Source organism: Homarus americanus, unplaced genomic scaffold (genome assembly GCF_018991925.1).
Source record: "Homarus americanus isolate GMGI-L3 unplaced genomic scaffold, GMGI_Hamer_2.0 scaffold26351, whole genome shotgun sequence".
In the NCBI taxonomy this organism is placed as follows: Eukaryota; Metazoa; Arthropoda; class Malacostraca; order Decapoda; family Nephropidae; genus Homarus; species Homarus americanus.
In genome coordinates this window covers 2,946,876-2,968,821 of record NW_024724368.1, presented here as the reverse complement: position 1 = coordinate 2,968,821, position 21,946 = coordinate 2,946,876, and the positions used below count along the sequence as shown (strand labels likewise).

At 45.3% G+C, this 21,946-nt stretch overlaps 1 protein-coding gene across 1 annotated transcript in view; it reads right to left on the bottom strand.

Moving 5' to 3' along the window:
- The window catches only part of LOC121864149 (NADPH oxidase 5-like), a 52,380-nt gene extending 30,981 nt beyond the window's left edge, over positions 1–21,399 (bottom strand). The window contains 3 exon segments of the mRNA XM_042363110.1: positions 9,155–9,191; positions 9,194–9,248; positions 20,395–21,399. Coding sequence (XP_042219044.1) covers positions 9,155–9,191; positions 9,194–9,248; positions 20,395–21,027 — 725 coding nt within the window. The 5' untranslated portion in view covers positions 21,028–21,399.
- Between the last annotated feature and the right edge of the window lie 547 nt (positions 21,400–21,946).

Here is a 21,946-nt window from a genome sequence, read left to right as displayed (position 1 = left end):
CGAGGTCATTAAACTATCCCCCACACATTGGTGAAAACTTTTACCCACTACCTCTTGGCGTTTATGATTATGGCTATTCAAGGAGTCATACAAGACGAGCGTGTGAGGGGTGGTGGTGGTGGTGGTGGACGGGGCTGAGAGGTTGCTACAAGAATGAATGGATTACTATCTAAGGATGCATTGTAGTCTTCTGATGGATAGTATATGGAGAAATACATACATACATACATACATACATACATACATACATACATACATACATACATACATTTCTTTCCCTTCAAGTTTCAACACCGTCTAACATGAACTATTGACTTTTAGGTCAGTTTAACACGTCATAATGTGAGAATAAACACTGACGTCATACTGAAAAGGACCAATCAACAAACAGCATGATGAAAATGGGCCAATTAGAGGAGGGGAATTATTCTACCACCATGAATAGTATGACGTGACCTCCCTCTCCCGACCCTCCCATTCTCCCTTCTTATCTACACTTCCCTCCTTTCCTACCCTTCCTCACCCACTCACATTTACCTTAGGGATTGACTGGCTTGAGGCCTCACTTTCTAAACACCTTACTGGCGTATAGCGGATAACCCCCATCATTCACTATCCCCTATCCACTCTCTCTCTCCCTCCCCCTATCCAAAGACTTATCTTAATCCATCCTAAAGGCCATGGATATTCCTCCTTATCCGTGCAGTCTATTTATATCCATCCTCTCTCTTATTCAAAGCCATCTGAAACTTTATTCAATCCATAGGCCACGGACGCGATAGGCTACGGACGCGATAGACAGGCTACGGACGCGATAGACAGGCCCCGGGCGCAACAGACAGGCTACAGACAAGCCACGGACGCGATAGACAGGCCCCGGGCGCAACAGACAGGCTACGGACGCCAGCAGACAGGCTACGGACGCTACAGACAGGCTACAGAAATACGAACGCTACAGACAAGGCCACGGACGCAACAGACAGGCTACAGACAAGCCACGGACGCCATACAGACAGGCCACGGACGCCACAGACAGGCCACGGACGCTACAGACAAGCCACGGACGTCACAGACAGACCACGGACATGAGAGACACCACAAAGGGCGCAATTGCACAATAAGTCAAGAATAAATTCGGTAACTTAATTAGATCCTGTTGTCTGCCTCACCGCAGTCACCTGGGAGAAACCTCATTAACGTGTCACATCAGGTGTTTGAGGAATAACACTTGAAGCCGGCAAGGTCTTCTGTGGGGGGTGATAAGGGTGGGATGGGGTGTAGGGTGTGGTGTGTGTAAAGTTCCGGTCGTTACACCTTCACTCATAATGATTTTTGGGTAATTAGCTTCTTGCGTTGTTTAAAATTTTATTCCCCCTTTCTTATCTTACAACTACTGCTCATATTCTCATTGTTATTATTATTGTTACTATAATTTTATGTTCATTGGAGGGAGGGAGGGAGGGAGGGACGGAGATTAGGGTAGTTCAGGACGTAGGAGAGTAGGGAAAATGTAGGGTGATTGATTATGGAGAATCAAACTTAGTTAATCACCAATTATATGGCCCTTTGATTGGGTCTTCCGTTTTCTTTCACATATTCTCAGTCTACATCTAGCCACCGTTTATGAAGGTTAAATTCACTTTTCAGGTAATTTGAGTGCCACCGTCTCAAGAATCGGTAAATAATGCAGTAAGAACGGCCAGTCACACACTTCCCGGGCTAGGAATAATTCAGGATGTCGCACTCTTTACTATTAAACCAAGACTAAAACACTTACAGCCTTTCTGTCAACAACACGAGTTTTATCCGATACTCACACAACCAATGATAACAAAATAATTATCCATTGACTTGTGTGTTTATTTTTACGGTGAAATGTAAACCACGCAGCCATGACCGTTGTCTCGTCCACTACACCGTTATAATTACTGAACCTTCCCTTGGTTGTCACTGCGGTACTAAGACTAACATTTAATGCTCACAAAGTCATAATGAAATAACCCAAAGTTCTAAAAATACATTTAAATATTTAAGAAAAGAGTAAAGGCTTCAAAATCTACGAGAATAAACTCCATTCCTTAAACACGCGACACTAAAAAATAAACTTCAAACGATACGATAATTTTATTTATTTTATAGATCAAGTTAAACGAGACGGCCACCACTTTATTCCCCGATATTTATGATGGGATTTATTTTCTTGTTTATAATTTGTTCGCGATTTTGAGGAAATATTAATAACGGCAGACATAACGAGCCAACCTAACCTAACTTGACCTTATCCAGCATAATTTAAGATAACCTAATCTTACCTAACCGCACCTTACCAAACATAACCTGACCTAACCTAACCAAATTTACAATGCATAAATAAACAAACAAATAAATCGATCAGATCCACGAGACTGTACAGTGGAGTTCGTCTACTTAACCTTGGCTGTTCCATATACTTAAATAACACTAAACACGTTACTGAGAGAAGAAAGTTAAATGTTCTTGTTTGAGAAATGACTCGCCACTTCTGAGTCATCATATTCAACCCCAATTCAATAATACAACACAGTAATATAGTTTAAATACTCTTTATTTTTGGGGGGTTTAATCATCCTCTTACTGGGTTTAAATTATTAACATTAAAAAACTCACTGATGAAGGTCCTATTAACATATATGACAAAGGAAGTAAACTTAAAGTGTTATCGTATATTTTTAATTCCCGTAGGTCAAGGGTATTTCAGTAACAGCACACAGAGCACTTTTACCTGTGATCATTCTAGAAGTTACGTTATGACACAAACACCTTCAGTATCACGGACGTTTTTTTTTGGGGGGGGGGGGGAATGGGTTAAAACACTCTCAATGAACTTACCCATCGTGCGTGTTGGTGAGATCCTCTTCCTCGTCAGGCCAGATAGGGTCACCGTAAAAGCGGTTAAGGAATTTCTTCACCCAGCCGTGCAACATGCTGTAGAACCCTACCCGCCGCCACCCTTCATGAGCACCACCACACGCCTTCCTCTTGTGCACACTGTTACTATCTCAGTCTTCCTTAGTTCATTGTCTTTATTTAAACACAGTTCTATGACGTTAGATCCTTTAGTCCATATATCCCGTCACTATTTGAGGGTAATAAGTATCGTATGGTAGAGTTCACAGTTCTAACTAACTCACCGTTTTAAAATTTCGACGGGAATTTTAAGTTCGCTACCTAATTAATAATAACATCAATATGCTTTCGAAATCCACAAAATATGTTTAAATAAGCAGATTGAACCTTCAAGACCGCTTTACATAATGTTATTTCTTTCACCAAACGATGCTAACAGCCCAATTGCTGTTCTTGTGTTTTCCTTGTTCCGCCACAGGATTTGAATTCTCTACATTTTGATTAACAATATATCGAGGAATACAAGTCATAATTAAGGGAACGAGTCGAAAACATATTTAGTAAGTATTATAAGATCGTTAGGTAGGTTCGTAATGCCCTTTATAAACACATCACAAGGGACACTTATAATGTTTATACTCGCATTTAAAGATTTATATACCTATATGATAGAAGACAAGCTATTCTGCTATAGAGGAAATTGTTAAATACTTTCAATTTTACGGATTTTTCTCAGTAAACGACTCAGTACGACTCTGACACATACCACTTGTTACTTCACTGTCCTCATAACTCACTTTTAGTTCAGTGTTCTCTTTACTGTAAACAAACCACACAACTCATGTTACACTTCGATAAATCTCGTCAACGAATCACAGTAATGTAATATTGTTTATCATGTTATCCTGAACTGACTCACTTCACCCACAACACACGACAGTTCGGTCAGCAATAAATAACTCAGTGGGACCGGGACCCAAAAGTCTGAGAGGCGACAAATATTCAAGGGGAACGAGGACCCGATGTTTTGTTAAGAGTGGACAGTATATGGAAGATAGGAAAGTGGCTGCCTTAAGCATAGCATAAAATGTGACGTCGAACAGTAACGCCATCTAGTGAGGCTACAGCAAGGTGAACAGATGCCAGATACTTCCAGGTGCATATTGTTGCTAGATAATTAATTCAATATATTCAATCATATGTACTGTACCCTGCAACGCAATATAAATTTTGAGGTACATACACGTAGATACGTTTATCAGCTGTGATTCATACCATAGGAAAATTTATTTTTATCAATTTAACTTTATATTAATATTTAAATACTTGACAATTATTTTTTTTCGCTCATTTTCTTAATTTCATATCAGACTTTATACATAATTATACTTTATATCTACCGTAAATCATTCTCTCTTTTTTATTAATATTCAAGTATAAATTTCAACGCCCGCCAGACCCCTATTGGCGTGGGGGTTTCAATGAGTCAACAGAGTGGTCATTGGCTGACTTAATGACATTTATGAATTATTGTGAGTTTGTATATGGGAAAATGGAAGCTGTTTTGGTTTACAACGCTACAGAACCACAGAAAACGGGAACCTAAAGTATTAAATAAAATGGAAACTTGACTAATCAGTTTTTAATATTACTTACATATTATTCAATTCATCATAGATCGCTTTATTAATATTGTCACTAGTAGCACACGGGGGTGGGTTAGGATATACTGTAAGGGGTGGGTTAGAATATAAGGGGTGGGTTAGAATATAGAGAAGGTGGGTTAGGACACGGACTCGACACACACCAGCACTACGAGAGACACCTCACTATCACCATACTTCACGGGTCTTCACTGTTACCACCACACTGGCCGATCCGCGCCTTCCACTCCACCACCCGCCCCCCGCACGCCCACTCTGTGACGTCATGCATCTTAACTCCGCCTATTGCGGCTATTGGGAAGTAACTCTACGGATCACACCTGCCTCACTTTACCTGTTCTTAATTAGTTTTAGAAAAAAAATATAGACATGGGACTAATATATACGTTCAGGTATAGCCACAAGAATAGGTACAGGTACAAAAATATAATTACAGGTACAGATAGCCATACAAGCCTAAGTACAGTTGCAAATACAGTGCAATATAGGACAAGGTATAGTTACGAACCTAAATAAGTGTATAAGTAAAGGTAGTAATTACATATATACGTACGAATATAAGTATAGGTATAGATACATATATAATTACAGGTATAGGCAGCGATACAGGTACAGGCACAAATACAGATACCATTCAAAACAACAACAATACTGACAGAATACCATCCTTAACAAAAGCAGCAATAACAGGAACAAAAAGACAACAACAGTCACAGGAACAGTAAGGAACAGGTAATATACACAGGTAATAGTCCAGTCATTAAGTTTTCCTTCAGCATCCACACAGGTAAATATATCACCCGTAATTTATAATCGTTGGTCTAGTGCCTTACCTAACCTAACCTATAATATACACGGTTCAAGACCTTATAGTTGTTGAAGTGAAGTAATATTTCATTAACATTAACAGAGAGTCGAGTTAGTGTAAGGAAAAAACGACGTCTGCCTTCTCTGCCAGCTCATGTTGACAACCTCTCATCATTCCACGACCAAAGACCCCCCCCCCCCTTGAAAAAACCACCAACACACAACACCACAAACAATCATCTTCATTCCACATGCCCTGTACTTCCTCTTCCTCTGATAACGACCATTACGAGCCATTATGTATCAATCGTTCATAATGGCTCCCCCTTCACCCATTAAATCCCGGTAATTGATGGCTTGGGATCGAGCTAAGAGTCTTGAGGGGCGCCGAGCTGATGGCATCTTCTGATAACATATGGACTCGGTTATCTCTCTTAGCTATATGGAGGAATGGATATCCGTATACTCATAACCTGGAGACTTACTAATCCACAGGTTTAGTTATCCATAGATTATCCAGAGGGTCAAGGGTGAGGTGACCTAACATGACCCAAGTACTAGAAGGGGGCCAAGGGATGGGAAGACGAGGGTTATTATTTGTGTTAGTTAAGTCATAGTCTTCATTCCATCATCATTCATGGTTCTGCCATACACTATAATGATGTGTTGTGTGTGAACTCTTATCTATAAACAAACGCATCTTCCCACGCTTTAACGCACCAACTTTCATAATGCGGGAGGAGGTGAATCTCTCTCTCTCTGCTATATAAGGCCATGCCGGAGGGAGGTCGACCGTGTACACTATTAGCGGGAATGGGTGGTGGAAGTCGACAGAAGAGAAGCGGTGATTATGTGGTATATATATAGAGGATGCATTTGGCTGGGTCTTACGTGGTCTGATCTGGAGTCTCAGAGTCTCGTACGCTTATTTTCTATCTTAATTTCAGGTATTCTAGATGTTAAGTGAGTCAGTTTGGAGGAATATTTATGTCGTGAGCTCTTGAGAAGCCAATTTTTTTTGTCTCCTGTCCTCTCAGCTGATAGAAATTACTCACACACGTTCATACTGATCGGTTTGTTTACTATAATCCCGAATTTATGAATGGACTCAGTTACGTAAACACTACCAAGTGGGTCTGTTTTTGTTTATCGTCATTATTGATTTGTGAATGGACGGAAGTGACCTGAAGGAAAACAACGAGGACAGGCGGTGATTGGTGGAATTTGTCACGTGATTCTGAAGTTTTAGCTGAAATCACTGTCTCGTTCCCTCCCTCACGACCCTCCGTCTCCACCACCTCTCTCCATCCCCACACTCCCCCCACCAGACATGACGGGGTACTTGGTGGCAGACGCCTCACCTGGGACCCATTTCCCCGTCAGCATTACCATAATAAGTGAAGGATGGCCATGATCTACGGAACTCCCCTCACATTCGTCACTCCTGCTGCCACTGGTACTGTTAACGCCACCTCCACACGCACACACATTGCTTGCTATAATTCTACCCGCTTAGAAACTGGAATTTATATGAAAACCATCGATTTTGTTAAACCTGAATACTATACATGATATTTAAGTTATCCCTCTAATCAAATCCATTTTCTGTAATATTTCACGTTTTCTTTCATAGCTCAATCTTTATTCGAATTATTTTCATGATACAGTATTTCGAAATTTTTTACCCAGTTCGTTGTTTTTTTTTATTTACGTAATGGAGCGTCACACATCAGCCACAGGCAGAACCTATAATTATATCATTATACTGACAATGAATGTACCGCTTTGGCATACTTAACGCCATCCAGAATACAATGTTCCCATACTCAGAGGCGGCCATAAAGCACCCCTACACCCCCCGTCACCCACCCCGTCAGGAGATGTTCCGTGAAAGTTGACAAAACACGACAGACTAACATTTACCATTAGCGTTATTGTCACGGCATTGAGGGTGCTTCCGGGAGGTATTCAGAGCTTTAGCTGAATAAATAATACTGCTTACTTCACCCAAATGGCAGTAGTGTCATGGGATGTACCGTAATGACATGTATGAAACGGCAATAGCGTAGACTCGTGGGATGCGAACATCGGAGGAAAAACGAAAGAATGAAATTTACAAACAACAAGGTAGCAATGTGATGATAATCTTATTTTTGTGAACCCCTAAAAATGCACGGGGGTTTTATAGTCCTAATCACAGCTTTTCAAATAGGGGACAGATCCAGGAATATCAAAAGGGTGGGGGGGAGGGTCCAAGAAGTTATGATTGGGGGAACACGGCGAGCATAGTGAGCCCACCCACAGCACCGCCGAAAATGTTTTGAGATCTGACCAATAGTAATTAGTTTTTACTGTACAAAATATTTAACCAATAGAAAAATGTGAGAAGGAAAGTAGTCGTGACACAGGTGAGGAGGAGGTGAGTAGCAAGACACAGGTGAGGAGGAGGTAAGTAGCAAGACACAGGTGAGGAGGAGGTAAGTAGCAAGACACAGGTGAGGAGGAGGAGGTAAGTAGCAAGACACAGAGGAGGAGGAGGTAAGTAGCAAGACACAGGTGAGGAGGAGGGAGGTAAGTAGCAAGAAACAGGTGAGGAGGAGGAGGTGCAGCAAGACACAGGTAGGAGGAGGAGGTAAAGTAGCAAGACACAGGTAAGGAGGAGGGAGGTAAGTAGCAAGACACAGGTGAGGAGGAGGTAGCAAGACACAGGTGAGGGAGGAGGTGGGGTAAAGCAAGACACAGGTGAGGAGGAGGAGGGGGCAAGACACAGGTGAGGAGGAGGTAAGAAAGCAAGACACAGGAGGAGGAGGAGGAGTAGGCAAGACACAGGTGAGGAGGAGGGTAGCAAGACACAGGTGAGGGAGGAGGTAAGTAGCAAGACACAGGTGAGGAGGAGGTAAGTAGCAAGACACAGGTAAGGAGGAGGTAAAGTAGCAAGACACAGGTAAGGAGGAGGAGGTAAGTAAAGACACAGTAAGGGAGGAGGAGGTAACAAGACACAGGAAGGAGGAGGAGGTAAGTAGCAAGACACAGGTGAGGAGGAGGAGGTAAGAAAAGACACAGGTGAAGAAAGAGGTAAGTAGCAAGACAGGTGAGGAGGAGGAGGTAAGTAGCAAGACACAGGAGAGGAGAGGAGGTGGGGAAGAAGACACAGGTGAGGGAGAGGAGGTGGGGTAGCAAGACACAGGTGAGGAGGAGGAGGTAAGTAGCAAGACACAGGTGAGGATATATAAACAATGTCAGCAGCCATTTTCTGACCATGTGTCTCCCACCACATGAAACTACACTACTGCCATTTCCCTTCCCTCCTCTCTCTCTCTCTCTCTCCCCCTCTCCCTCCCCACCCCTTCTCCCACCCTACTCCTCCTCTATCCCCCCCACTCCCCCCTTCCGTCTCTGCCTTATGAAAATCCTACAACAGAGATTACAATAACAGGAAACAATGATAAACAGGAGACAGGACACAAGATAGAGACAAACAGACAGCAACTGTCACTGTAGCCTGTAATCTTGATCATACATACATACATACATACATACATACATACATACATACATACATACATACATGAAGTAAGGAAGATAAGTTTGCGGAGGGGAAATGCGTGTTATGGGAGGAAGGAAACTTGTATGAAGAGGAAAGAGAGTGGAAGGGAGAAAGATGCTGTCAATAAGCACTGGGTACACATTTCTTCACAGGAAATTGGGATGGATGGAAAGAGTGTTTGTGTGTGTGTGTGTGTGTGAGAGAGAAAAGGCCCTTGGCACATACAGTAGATTGGCACTAAGCGACCTACCTGGTGGAGGACTTGAGGTGGTCGATCCACTCCTCCTCAGAAGGACACCGTCGCCGCCGAAGTCCCAGAGTGAGAACAGACGTTTTAGCAGTTCCTGTGAGAGAGACGGACATTAGTGGACATTTTAAAGGCGCATATAAACACACAGGAAAGTGTTGAATGAAAAATAAATTTGTGCATAAAATAAGAGGAAGGGAAGGAAAGGAGGGGAGGGGAGGAAGGAGGGGAGGAGGAAGAGGAAGGAGGGAAGGGAGGGAAGACGAGAGGGGAAAGATGCCGAGAGGGAGGAGGAAGGATGAAAGGGGGGGGGAGGAGGGGAAGGAGGAAAGGAGGAAAAGGAGGGAAAAGAGGAAGATGTATCATGAAAAGTAAGTTAGCTTTAAAAAAATCTGAGGAACTATATAGAGATGAAAGTCCGTTATATCGAGGATCCGTTAGATAAGAACCCCCAATCTAACGGATTATCTGGGGAGAGAAGTCCGTTATATGGAGGTTACACTGTATAGGTCAATTAGTACAGTGTCGGTAGTCACGATACTCTGCTTGTCTTCTCTTGATAACTAACGACAGTATTTTTTAATGTAAACAACTAATTAAGAATCACTCATGACCAAGGTGCATACTTGTTAGGATTAGTAAACGTGAAGTAAGTTTTACACCTGGTAGATTAAAAAAAATAGAAATAAACAAACAAGAAGAGAAGAAGATAAGTAATTAAGTAAGTAAAGTGTGTCTTTCCTGATTATCATAAGAATACTCATCTATTTAAGTTACCCTCAATTTTCATCAAAGAAAACGTTCAACGTTTTTTCTATCCCGAAATTTTCTACCGCTAACTATAGTATTTACTTTCCATATGTAACGCTACATATTTACCTAATGCTCACCCAAACTAGAGGTGGCCATGCCGAGGGAAGGAGGCCACTGTTCTTGTAGCTTCAGACAGGAAATAAATAACGATTAACTCAGAATTTAACGTCGGGAATTATCAAGTAAAGGCTGGACAAACACACGGGTCATAATGATGATAAACAGAATTGCCTCACAAGGGTCAATAGGCCTATGACAGTTTCCGCTGTTCCTAAGCTGGCTTACATGGGTCAATAGGCCTAGAGTCTAGGCCTATGTTAGGTAGGGGAGTGGTGGTAGATGTTAGGGTAGGGAGTGGTGGTAGATGTTAGGGTAGGGAGTGGTGGTAGATGTTAGGGTAGGGAGTGGTGGTAGATGTTTGGGTGAGGAGTGGTGGTAGTGATTGACGGGACTATGAGGTCACTCTTCCTCTCTACGAAACGTCAAGTCAAGAAACAACTGACGTGTGTGTGTGTGTGTGTGCGTGTGTGTGCGTGTGTGTGTGTGTGTGTGTGTGTGTGTGTGTGTGTGTGTGTGTGTGTGTGTGTGTGTGTGTGTGTGTGTGTGTGTGTGTGTGTGTGTGCGTCAGCTAAAACAAGGCTTAACACAGGAAATCTCGCGGCCATCTTTCACCAACTGTACTGTATAACCTTCATTCGAGTGCGTCATAGAAGTAACTCAAGCTGTGTACTGCAGGCAGAGGAAACGCACTCACACACAGGTATAATACGTGACTGTTTCTAAGCTTGGGTTCTTCTGTTGACCTTCACACAGGCCACGAAGGTCAAGAGCGTGACCTTTACCTGTGTTGTGACTGAGGTGAGGTGTTTACAAAGAGGATGTTGTCATGGTCATCTCGGGGACGCTACAGCCTCCCAGGACAGAGAGAGAGAGAGAGAGACTATCCAACCTTCCGTAACACGATTACTCCTTCCTTCTATGTTTAATGAACCCAGAAACCACACACACACACACATACACACACACACACACACACACACACACACACACACACACACACACACACACACACACACACACACACACACACACACACACCTCCCATCGCCAACCAGTGTCTCGTTCTTTAGGGTACAGGTAGAAGTGGGGGGGGGGGAAGGAAAGGAGGAATATTTGGGGAAAATCCATAACTTAGCCGGTTGTGTATAGGTGATACGAGTGGGTTCCATAGTAGGTCCATGGTTCATTATCGACCCCATTTGAGTGAAGTATCATTCTCTTATGGGTCGATTACACCTCTCTCTCTCTCTCTCTCTCCGCCATCATCAGGAGGCGCATTCCTTTACTTCACCACCAACATCTACGTTTCGCCACCTTCGTCTCTTCACCTCCACCAGAAGAGGATCACGTACTGCGTGTCTTCACTTGGCCTGAAGCCACACACACACACACACACACACACACACACACACACACACACACACACACACACACACACCTCATACAACGTCTGATTTACTTTAATATGTAAAAGTTGTTCACTACTGTACATTGGTGACAGGTGACGCCTCTGATTCCTGGTGCATGGACCGTAACTTGGGCCATAAAGAGCAGACTTGCGTGAAAATTATCCCTGGTGGTGGTGGTGGTAGTAGTTGTGGTAGGTGGTGGTGGTAGTTGTGGTAGGTGGTGGTGGTAGTTGTAGGTGGTGGTGGTAGGTGGTGGTGGTAGTTGTGGTAGGTAGTGGTAGTAGTTGTGGTAGGTGGTGGTGGTAGTTGTGGTAGGTGGTGGTAGTTGTGGTAGGTGGTGGTGGTAGTTGTGGTAGGTGGTGGTAGTAGTTGTGGTAGGTGGTGATAATAGTTATGTTGGTTGGAAGTGATGGTAGGTATTTATAATATTTGTGGTGGGTAGTAACTGTGGTGGGTGAAAGTATACAGGTGATAAGTAGTGGTAGTAGTCGGTGTGTGGCGTGTGGTGGTGGTAGGGCTAGCAGGTACTCAAGTCTCCTCACAGACGATACAGGACGGTCAAAGCCCAAGCCAGCAGCCAGTATGAAACGAAATGAAAACAGTCGTCCATTCCTCTAGGCAGCGTTCAGCGTTCCCGGGACCTACAGTGAACCCTCCCTGCTGCCCTTACCAACCACACGGTGAACGGAGAGGCGAACGAGGTGAGGTAAGGAGTGAGATAGGTAGTGTGTCTCAGAGGGTCAGGTGAAGAGAGAGAGAGATAGGTAGTGTGTCTCAGAGGGTCAGGTGAAGAGAGAGAGAGAGAGATAGGTAGTGTGTCTCAGATGGTCAGGTGAAGAAAGAGACACCCAGGTCGCATGTCTCAGAACCGGACCTGGGTGTTCTGGCCTCTCCCTCTACGAACGACGAAAAAAATCATTTTAATCCTTACTTTTCAGAGAATCGTCTGAAGAGCCTCCCACACACACCTTATGAACGCACGGACACAAGTAGAAACGGAGAGAGGAGAGAGAGAGAGAGAGAGAGAGAGAGAGAGAGAGAGAGAGAGAGAGAGAGAGAGAGAGAGAGAGAGAGAGAGAGAGAGAGAGAGAGAGAGAGAGAGAGAGACCTTACAGTAATTCAGGGTTATTCCACATCACTGTAATAAGTATTTAGTGAAGTCCTTCCTTCCTCGTTACGTAATCATACCCTCTCCACCCTAAACCCACCCATACCCACCAACATCCCACCCTCCCATCACTCACCTACACCCACCTCCATCCTCCACCCACCCACACACCTACTAAAACAGGTACTGGCACGCACCCACCAACCCCGACTCCTCCTCCACTCACCCCCACTAACTCCATCCACTCCAGCACCCACACACCTACAGAAACAGGTACTGAAAAGCCTACAAAAACACCCTAAATGACTAAAGAAAAGAGATAATGGCAATGATATAACAGCTGAGTGTGTGTGTGTGTGTGTGTGTGTGTGTGTGTGTGTGTGTGTGTGTGTGTGTGTGTGTGTGTGTGTGTGTGTGTGTGTGTGTGTGTGTGTGTGTGTGTGTGTGTGTGTGTGTGTGTGTGTGTGTGTAGTGAAGTATAGTGAATAAAATGGTGTGTCTAAGTCCTTGGTCGTATAATGTTCAGGTTACAATTTTCTCAAGATCTTTTCAGTCACGGCGGGCGGCGGAGATTGAACAGAACCCAAGCATTATGTTCTTTTTCTCTTGTTCTTCATTGTTCTGTGGTGATGTTTTGGTTATTGGTAATAATTCTTTCTTGGTTTTTGTTCTACTTTATTGTTTATTTTCTCCTCCTTCTTCTTCTTGTTCTTATTTGTATTTTTTGTGCCATGTTTTAGCATTTTTTTTTAGCTTAACCTAACCTAACTTAACCTAACCTAGAACCTAACCGCTATTCTCCTATCTGAAGTGAAAATTGTATGAACTAAACCACGGTAATCAGCAGAGGTGTTGACATCAGCTGTAGACCGACACAACACCATAATAAACACCATCTTATCTTTTATCAATGTTTCGTAAAAAAATTAGAAAAACACCAATTTTGTCAAGGTCTGTGCGTGGTCTACCCGTCTCACTGGTCTAAACAACACGTGTACACCGCTGTTGCTTGGTCAGATAATATTAAAATTGTCGGTAAAATTGTTATTAAAGCTGGCTGGAATTCTTCGCCAGTCAACCGGTTCTGATCAGGGACATGAGTCGTCTCCTCACTGAAACTCTACGAGGAATTTTGTTCGAGGTGAATTTTGTTTGGGGGGGTGTTTATGTTATGTTCTACTCTACACTACACTACACTACACTACAAGCATCCGACTCTACAACTGACCCCTGGGACCGATAACCTTGGAACATGATGCCCTACAATCTACATGATAAAGCCCCTGGGAATACAAGAGGGGGATCAACAATCAACTGTGGGAGGGAAGGAACTAAACTCTGTACTGGTGGGGACGACGCTACTCCCTGGCACATGACGCTTACATTCCACACACAAGGAGCCCCAGCCAAGGATCTGAACCCCAAACAACACCTGGGGCAGTGGTGGGTCAGTCAGCCCAGTTCCTCACCACAACAACCTCGCCTCCCTTCCTCTCAGGAGGCGGGAGTCGCACCCCGCCTCTCCCCACACACAATCTGTTTAGTAACCCCGTATAATAAACTTGCTTTAAAGATGGTTTTATGATCACTAGACTACAATAACAATAATAACATCGTAGATAAAACAGTAGCCTCTTTAACACACTAGTCAAGAAGCACAGGATCACCAGGATTCCACAAAAACAGTTACACGGGTATATTTAGAACTGAATAATTAACTCACAACTCCATAAAGAAAACCCTCTGGGAATATAATATCTTGCCTGAGAGATAATCAGCTTATAACAACAACAAAAGCAGCCAGTCACACACGGGACAGAGATTCAACGCGAGAAAACAGTCGTGGAACTAAGAGTCGCCTTGGGGAACTCCAACAGGTATGGCGTGTTGGTTGATGACTATAAATACCTTAAAACCTCAGAAGAAACCAGGTATTATAGGCTTTTGGCTGATGTATAATGGATTCTTCATAAACGAAAAATGTTAGTGAATAAAAGTAACAAAAGTAATAAAAATAACAATGAAATAATTCTCGGAAAGGACGACCGTGGTGGGAAACTCCGAGAATCGAGGGAGGAGGGGGGTCAGGTATGCAGCGCTCCCACAGGTAAAAACATACAATTAATCATATTCCATTAATTTAGAAACAACGGGTGGTACAAGTTGAAGCACAAAATGAGGTACTGTACAGGCAATAAAATAACAACACACAAACATTATTCAAGGTGTTATGGTGTTACATTATCCAGTACCGTACAGAAGTAACGTGGATGCCCTTCATGATTATCCTTATATACGAGTCTTGGGAAGGGTTATCACACAGGCCAGGGTGAGCGGCTCTCCGCCCTCCAACGCGTTTATTCCAGGACGGACGAGAACCAAGGACATACAGTACAGAGATGGGCACAACAGAGAGCTGACCGTGCTAGAACCTTGTTATGTTGCTCACGCCAACCAACACTTACCCACACGAATATTGATCATCCATGCCAAATAACCGAGCCATCTGGGAGCTGAGAGGCCCTTAAGGCAGCTAGGACAAAGAGTTTAAGCTGTATGAAGGCATTCTGGGACATGTTGTTTGTGTCAGGAGGACGTGAGGCTTTGACGAAGGACGACTGTTGACAAGGTTTTCTGGTTGGGGTGATGGGGGTGCTTGCAAATACTGGTGAAGAGCGATTCGTTATTGTTTATTTATTTGTATTTTGTAACAGTAGATAATTCTTGTTTTAGTTGTTGTTTTAAGTATGTGTGTGTGTGTGTGTGTGTGCAAAGTGACGTACGTGAGTATATGCACGTATGTATTTTGGTCGTGTTGTTGTTGGTGGTGGTGGTGGGAAGGAAGGAGTCAGCTGAACCCTGAACCCAAAGCAGTGAAGATTACCTGGTGCGCAGTAGCCTAACCCACACGCCAGGACCTCCACCGAGAGAGAGAGAGAGAGAGAGAGAGAGAGAGAGAGAGAGAGAGAGAGAGAGAGAGAGAGAGAGAGAGAGAGAGAGACCTGAATTTGGAAGAAAGATAAAATAAACACTACATATACAAAACAAGTGACGTCATAATAAACAAGCTGTGTGTGTGTGTGTGTAGAGGTAGACGAGGACTTGTTGTGCCTTAATAAACACAGTCATGAATGAAGAACTTGAAAGAAAACCCAAATTAGACTACTTAACCTGACTATCAAGGTATAAGGTATTTCCCCGTGCGGTTACCTGCTACAGATTACAGATTGCCATGAGGGGCTAGTTTACTGGGCACTCCCTAACATCCTGTGCAAGGTGAAGCGCAGAAGGTTACAGTGCCCAACTGGGAAGCATGCGGAGTTCAAGGCTCTTTATGACTCATGCATTAAGGGCGTAAAGGCCTGAAGGGTGTCATGGGCCCCTGTCTCATCAACAGAACACATTATATAAATGGGTCAATACATCTGATATTATATTCAGATTCACCACCCTGTAACTTTCCACTGGCTATGAGGTGACATGTTCAATGTACGTGATAAGGTGTGCCCACGGGAAGCTGCGTCATACTATGCTGAGTAGGAATAAGTCGCCGCCTTCGGCCACCTGAAGCGAGCAGTAGTTTGATATCCTTGACTAGAGGAAGACGTTATTTGAGAGCCGCAGTGGATGGCCCGCTTCCCTCGAGGGGAACGACGTACCCATACCGTTCTCCTCGATGGGTCACTACTCATGAGTCGCTCACATCAACTTATATCGTAAGGACGTGACCTAACGTTTATAATACATAAACGCCGTCCCTTTCTCATTCACTCATATACAGTGGAACTTACGGTCGATCTACACTCAGGAATTATATATACAGTACAACCCTTTTATAATAAAACAAGGAACTACCGTTTGGGTTTCGTTACTCAAACCCAAATAATAAATATATGTGAACGGCCTGGTTAATTGCACAAGCAGCCGATTCAATGGTCATGGGTTTTGTCAGCAAGGTACATAAAGTGACAGAATGATGAGTGTGTGGGGGGGAAATTCCCGGTACATTTCATCTGTTTACTGTATAGCAAAGCGTGGCAGGTCCCTAATAATGTCAAGTGCCAGGCCTGTGACTAGGAGGAGGGATATCTGGTCAGGGAGGGAAGAGATGTTGGTAGCGGCTGGGGACCTGTAGGAGGAGGTCATAGGGTAAGTGAGGATGTAGTGACGGAGGGTGTGAGAGTCGGGTTGGCCACAAAGTTTACAAACAGTGCGGCCAGGCTCAGGGTTGCCAATGTACTCCCATAGGTACCTGTACCCTAGGCGCAGTCTCATGTATATAATCTGTTGAGATCGAGTCAGAGATTGATACTCTTTGTAGTGGCGGTTGGAGTCACCGGTTACAGCGTCATAGTGGCATAGTGTGACGCTGCCCCTTTGTTTCAGGTGTGTCCATTTTACGTCGAATGCTTCTCGTTGTGTGGCGTGTATGCGAGATTTGAGATGATTCAGGGAGAGGGCGAGGGTGGCTTCAATATCTTCTTCTTGTGTCGCTTCTTTGGCAAGTCGATCATCAGTGTCACAGGCAGTTATTCCTATATGTGACGGGATCCAAATAAACTTGACACGGATGTCATCAGTTTGTTCTAGATTGGCGACGGCGGCTAGGGTGTGTTGGGCAGCAGGGGAGGAGGGGGGGGGGTAATTTGAGCCTCGCTAGCGCAGAAGTGCTGTCACTGATTATCAGGAGGTTCCGGCGTTCAGTGCGAGCATAGGTCGCCCCCTCATGAATGCCCGTGAGGATGGCTATGCTTTCAGTGTCAGTGGAGGAGGCCCAGTCGTGGACCCTGATTTTCTTGCGGGCCTGGCGCTCAGGAATCCATACAGCTGCCCCAGCGCAGCCCAGCGTGGTGACAGACCCATCACAGAAGACGAGCATAGGAGGGAGAGAGGTCGTAAGAGAAGAGGCGACATGATCAATCTGCTCAAGGCATATACCGCAGTTGGGTGGATTTACGACCAGGGAAGGTGTGGACGACAACATCAACACACGGGGAGGTCCACGGCGGTAGAGGTGGATGAGTGTACTCGGGAGGGAGAGAGGTCGAGGGGGTGTAGAGGTGATAACGCAGGATGTCAGCAGCAGTGTGGACGGGCCAGTGTTGAGAGAGGGAGGGAGAGGTAATGGGGGCAGGCCGGCGCAGGAGGGAGTCAAGATGTGAGTTCAGTGAGCGAGACAGGGGAGTCGGTTTCTCACTGTGAAGGAGTTTAACACCTAGGATGGCATTGAGAGCAGTAATTCGATCGCAGACTGGAAGCAGGATCAGTTCATGCTCCATGACTTCTATTCTGGTGGTCACAGGGCAGCCGAGGATGAGTCTCATCGCTCTGTTTTGGATTTTCTCTATGCTTCGTTTCTCGCATTGGGAGGCAACTACAAGGACAGGGGAGGCATAATCTATGACAGCTCTGACGATAGCAATGTACATGAGGCGTAGGGGACCCCGACAGAGGCCCCTTTGAGGCCGTGGGTGGGGACTGAGGGGCCCTGTCTGTTGGCGGCAATTGGGAGATGACGTGGGTGCCCATTTGATCGATGTCTTGTCCTTGCAGAGTCAGCGGAGTCTGACGCCGGCGTGAGATGAACTTGGTTTTAGTGTGTGTGAGAGATGACCAGCCCGGGAGGTTTAATAGCCCAAGCGAATGTGGAGAGTATAGGTTGTCTGGCGTTGCACTGTAGTACTTGGAGGAGAATATTATCGGCGTAGCGATGTGACCGTCTAGGGCGCGCCTACAAAGATGTCAAGAGGCGGTAGATGGAGTTCATGAGAACATTAAAGAGTGTAGGGCTGAGTACACCTTCCTGAGTAAGTGTGCCAAGATCAAGGTCCTCATCGTAGAGTAGTGGCCCTGAAACCGGACACGGGCCTGTCGACGGAAGAGGTAGTCAGCAATCCACGTGGAGGAGTCGGTTCTTCATGACTACTGAGTGAGACCCCTCAAGGATCACTTCCATCATTACTTTATCAAAAGCACCCTTTGAAGTCGACGAAGAGGGAGGTTTTAGCTGAGGTGTTCGCCAGTAGTGAGCGATGCAGTGAGCAGTATACTCTTTTCCGGGGCGGAAACCATAGTGGTCAAGGTAGGGCTGGGCTTCCACTTTTTCAGTGGAGGCGGTGGCGTATCATGCGCCCCATCATCTTTTGAGAAGCAGGAGGTGAGGAGATTGGATGATATTCCTCCTTGTCTGCCTGGTTTAGGACTGGATGGTGGTGGCAGTCTTCCATAAGTGAGGCAGCTGACCAGTATCATAAGAGAGGTTAAATAGACAGAGGAGGGGGGCCAGGGGTGGCACAAGGCATTTAGCACTTCATATGACGCCGTCATCGCCAGGGCGGTGGACCGGCCGCGCTTAATAGCATTTAGTAGTTCACACTGTGTGAAAGCGTACATCAGTGTCTGCAGATAGGTCTTGGTACTTCCGGAGATGCGCTGTCGGCGTTGTGGTTGCAGTGCGAGGGTGGGGGATCCCGTACAGCGGGTGGTAGTGCATCATCGGGAGGCGGCCTCCTGCCACGTTCGCTGGGGAGAGAGCGCCTCGGCTCTCGGGCAGCTGGTCTGGGGGTGGAGCGCGCGGGTCTGGCGTTGATGCCCTGGGTACGGTTAATGGTGCGCTATAATACCTATAGATGTAGACTGGTCAATAGAAGAAGCTGTAAAGTCAAATCCACTGCTTTCCTTCTCGCCGTGCGAGAGTGATGGCAGATTGAGCCTTATTTGTGCGCATCAGGAAGCGTAGAGCGTCAGGAGCTGGGAGATTTCTTCCACTGGTTGACTGCTAGTCGGTGCCATACCGGAAAGACTTAAAATAAGGGTCGCGGTTAACATTCCAATGACTCCTGGCTGGCGGTTAGGCGGCGGTGTTTTGGGGGCAGGGCGGAGGAGGGTAGTGCATTGTTTGGACAGATCAAGGTAGAGTTGGTCTTTAGTGGTTACAGTGTAATCCTGAAACCATTCAGCAATGGTAGTGATGAAGGCAGGTATGTTGGCAGGGGGTAGGCTGAGCCTAGGGCCCTTGGGTGGGGGGGTATTTCACTACTGAGGGTAGTGTGGATAGGAAATGGTCACTGTGGGGGGAGGGAGATGTGGTGGAGTAGTGAGGCCAGAGTAGAGAGCGATGTAGTCAAGTTTCCCTCCCCGATGTGGGTGGGGTGAAGAGGCAGAGAAGACGTACAGGGTCATCAGTGGTTTGTAGGTAGGAGAGCCAGGAGTTACCCTGAGCTGAGTGGGGGCCCCTGGGGAGCCGAGACTGGGGTGTCTGGCACAGGTCCGCCACAAGGAGGGTGGGGGTGGAGGCAGATATGGTGTGGTAGGACAGGTACAGTAGGGGTGGAGGGAGGCACATAGACATTGACAATATTGAGGGATTACACCTTTTAGTGCTATACACTAGGTGGGTTGCCGCCTTGCGTGATATCTGACCTTTGTATACTGTTACGAATTAGTCTGTCTGTCTGTCTGTCTGTCTATTTCTCACTTTTCTCTCTCTATCTGTTTCTGTCTGTCTCTCTCTCTCTTGACTATCTTTGTCTATCTTTCTTTCTCTCCCCATCTCTAAAATCTCTCACAATGACCAAAGAAAGGTCAACAAGCAAATTAAAACCGAAACAAGAAGAGAAAACAAAACTAAATAAAACAGGTGAAATAACCTAACCTAACCTAACCAAGAATACACCTAAACTATTGCTCACTGGTTCATAAATTAACAGTCAGGAAGATGAAATTAGAGAGAGAGAGAGAGAGAGAGAGAGAGAGAGAGAGAGAGAGAGAGAGAGAGAGAGAGAGAGAGAGAGAGAATTGTTAAGGCCTAAATCAATACACAAACCTCAGAGGGGAAAAGGCTGAGTGCTTACCTTGTTCCGCATGGTGGTGAGGAAGGTGGAGAGGGAGAACATGCCTCCGTCAGCCTCAGAACACTTCGTCAGGTTGTTCCTCAGCCAGGTGACGTTTTCTCGGAGTTTCATCTCTCTCTGAGCCTCGAGCATCATCTCTGAGGCAATGATTTCATCCTCGTCATTCTCCTGCAGGTCGGGGTCCGGTGATATGGTGGCCTGTGCCTCCTCCGGGATCTGAAGGGGCAAGAGTAGACTGTTGGCTCGCGTTGGTGTCGACACAACGGAGACCGAATTTAGCTTCCTGAGAGAGTTTTTGTGTGACCGTCTGGACCAGAAGTTACGATTTCTGAAGTTTTCAATGATGTGTTCCTCGAAGTCACAGTCTGGGGTGAGTGAGGCCGCCGGCAGGAAGATATGAGGACTTTGGCGGGCTGAAGACGACTCAGAGAGCATGACGTCAAAGCTTCCATGACTGTGACTGACATAACGACGCTTTTCCGCTGGTGAATGTGGTCTACTGCTGACGGGGTTCACACTCTTGGACACTTGCAGCTCTCTCTTAGACTCTGGCACAGGCTGCGTGGCGTTTTCTGTGTTGTACAGCGGATTGTCGAAGCAAAGTTTGGGCAAGTTTTCATCGCGAAGGACCATCTTTATGACTTTCGGTGATGACCAAAATGTATCATGCAAAATATATTCCCTTATCACTCGCTGTATTTCCTGTAAAAAGAAGTTACAGTCATAATACAGAACACGAGATTTTCTAAGCGCTGGTCCTCAGTTATAGACAACACTGTAACACAAACTAGTCCGAGGAACGACCTTCTTAGGCTGTAAAACTCGGTAATGTCCCCTGTAACACGCACGCTCACACCATGGGTACAGTACAAAAAGGGGAGTTTCAGGTACTGTATTGACACTGTAACGCTGAGAGTTGTTCGAGGTGACGAGTGAGTGAGTGAGAGAAGAACACGTAGAGGACCTTCCGAGGGCACAGGGGAAGGGCCACTAACCTGCGTCCGTCTCAGGAAGTCCCTTTTAAGTGGTGTCATGAGGAGGCAGCCAATGATGACGCCTTCGTGAACAGGATATGGAACCCCGAACGACACACACACACACACACACACACACACACACACACACACACACACACACCTGGTTAACTAATACGATAAACAATGATAAGCGTAATAATGCACATATGACACAGGTAATAATTAAGGCATCGTCAGTACAATATTAGAGGTATATCTTTCAGTGTTTGTATTAATAAAATATAAATAAACAAAAACAGTGCCTTGCCCTGCTTTATGCTTGGGAGGACGATGGTTTAACCCTTGAAGGATGATGGTTTAACCCTTGAAGGATGATGTTTTAACCCCTGAAGGACGATGGTTTAACCCCTGAAGGACGATGGTTTAACCCTTCGAATACCACGAATAAAACCATTATCCTCAAAGGCTCAAATTATCACCAGCGAATAATTAAACAACACAACCCCTCCACCACCACCACCCCCACCTACCCCTTCCATCTACACAGGCAGCTGGTTAGTGATATGGGACGAAAA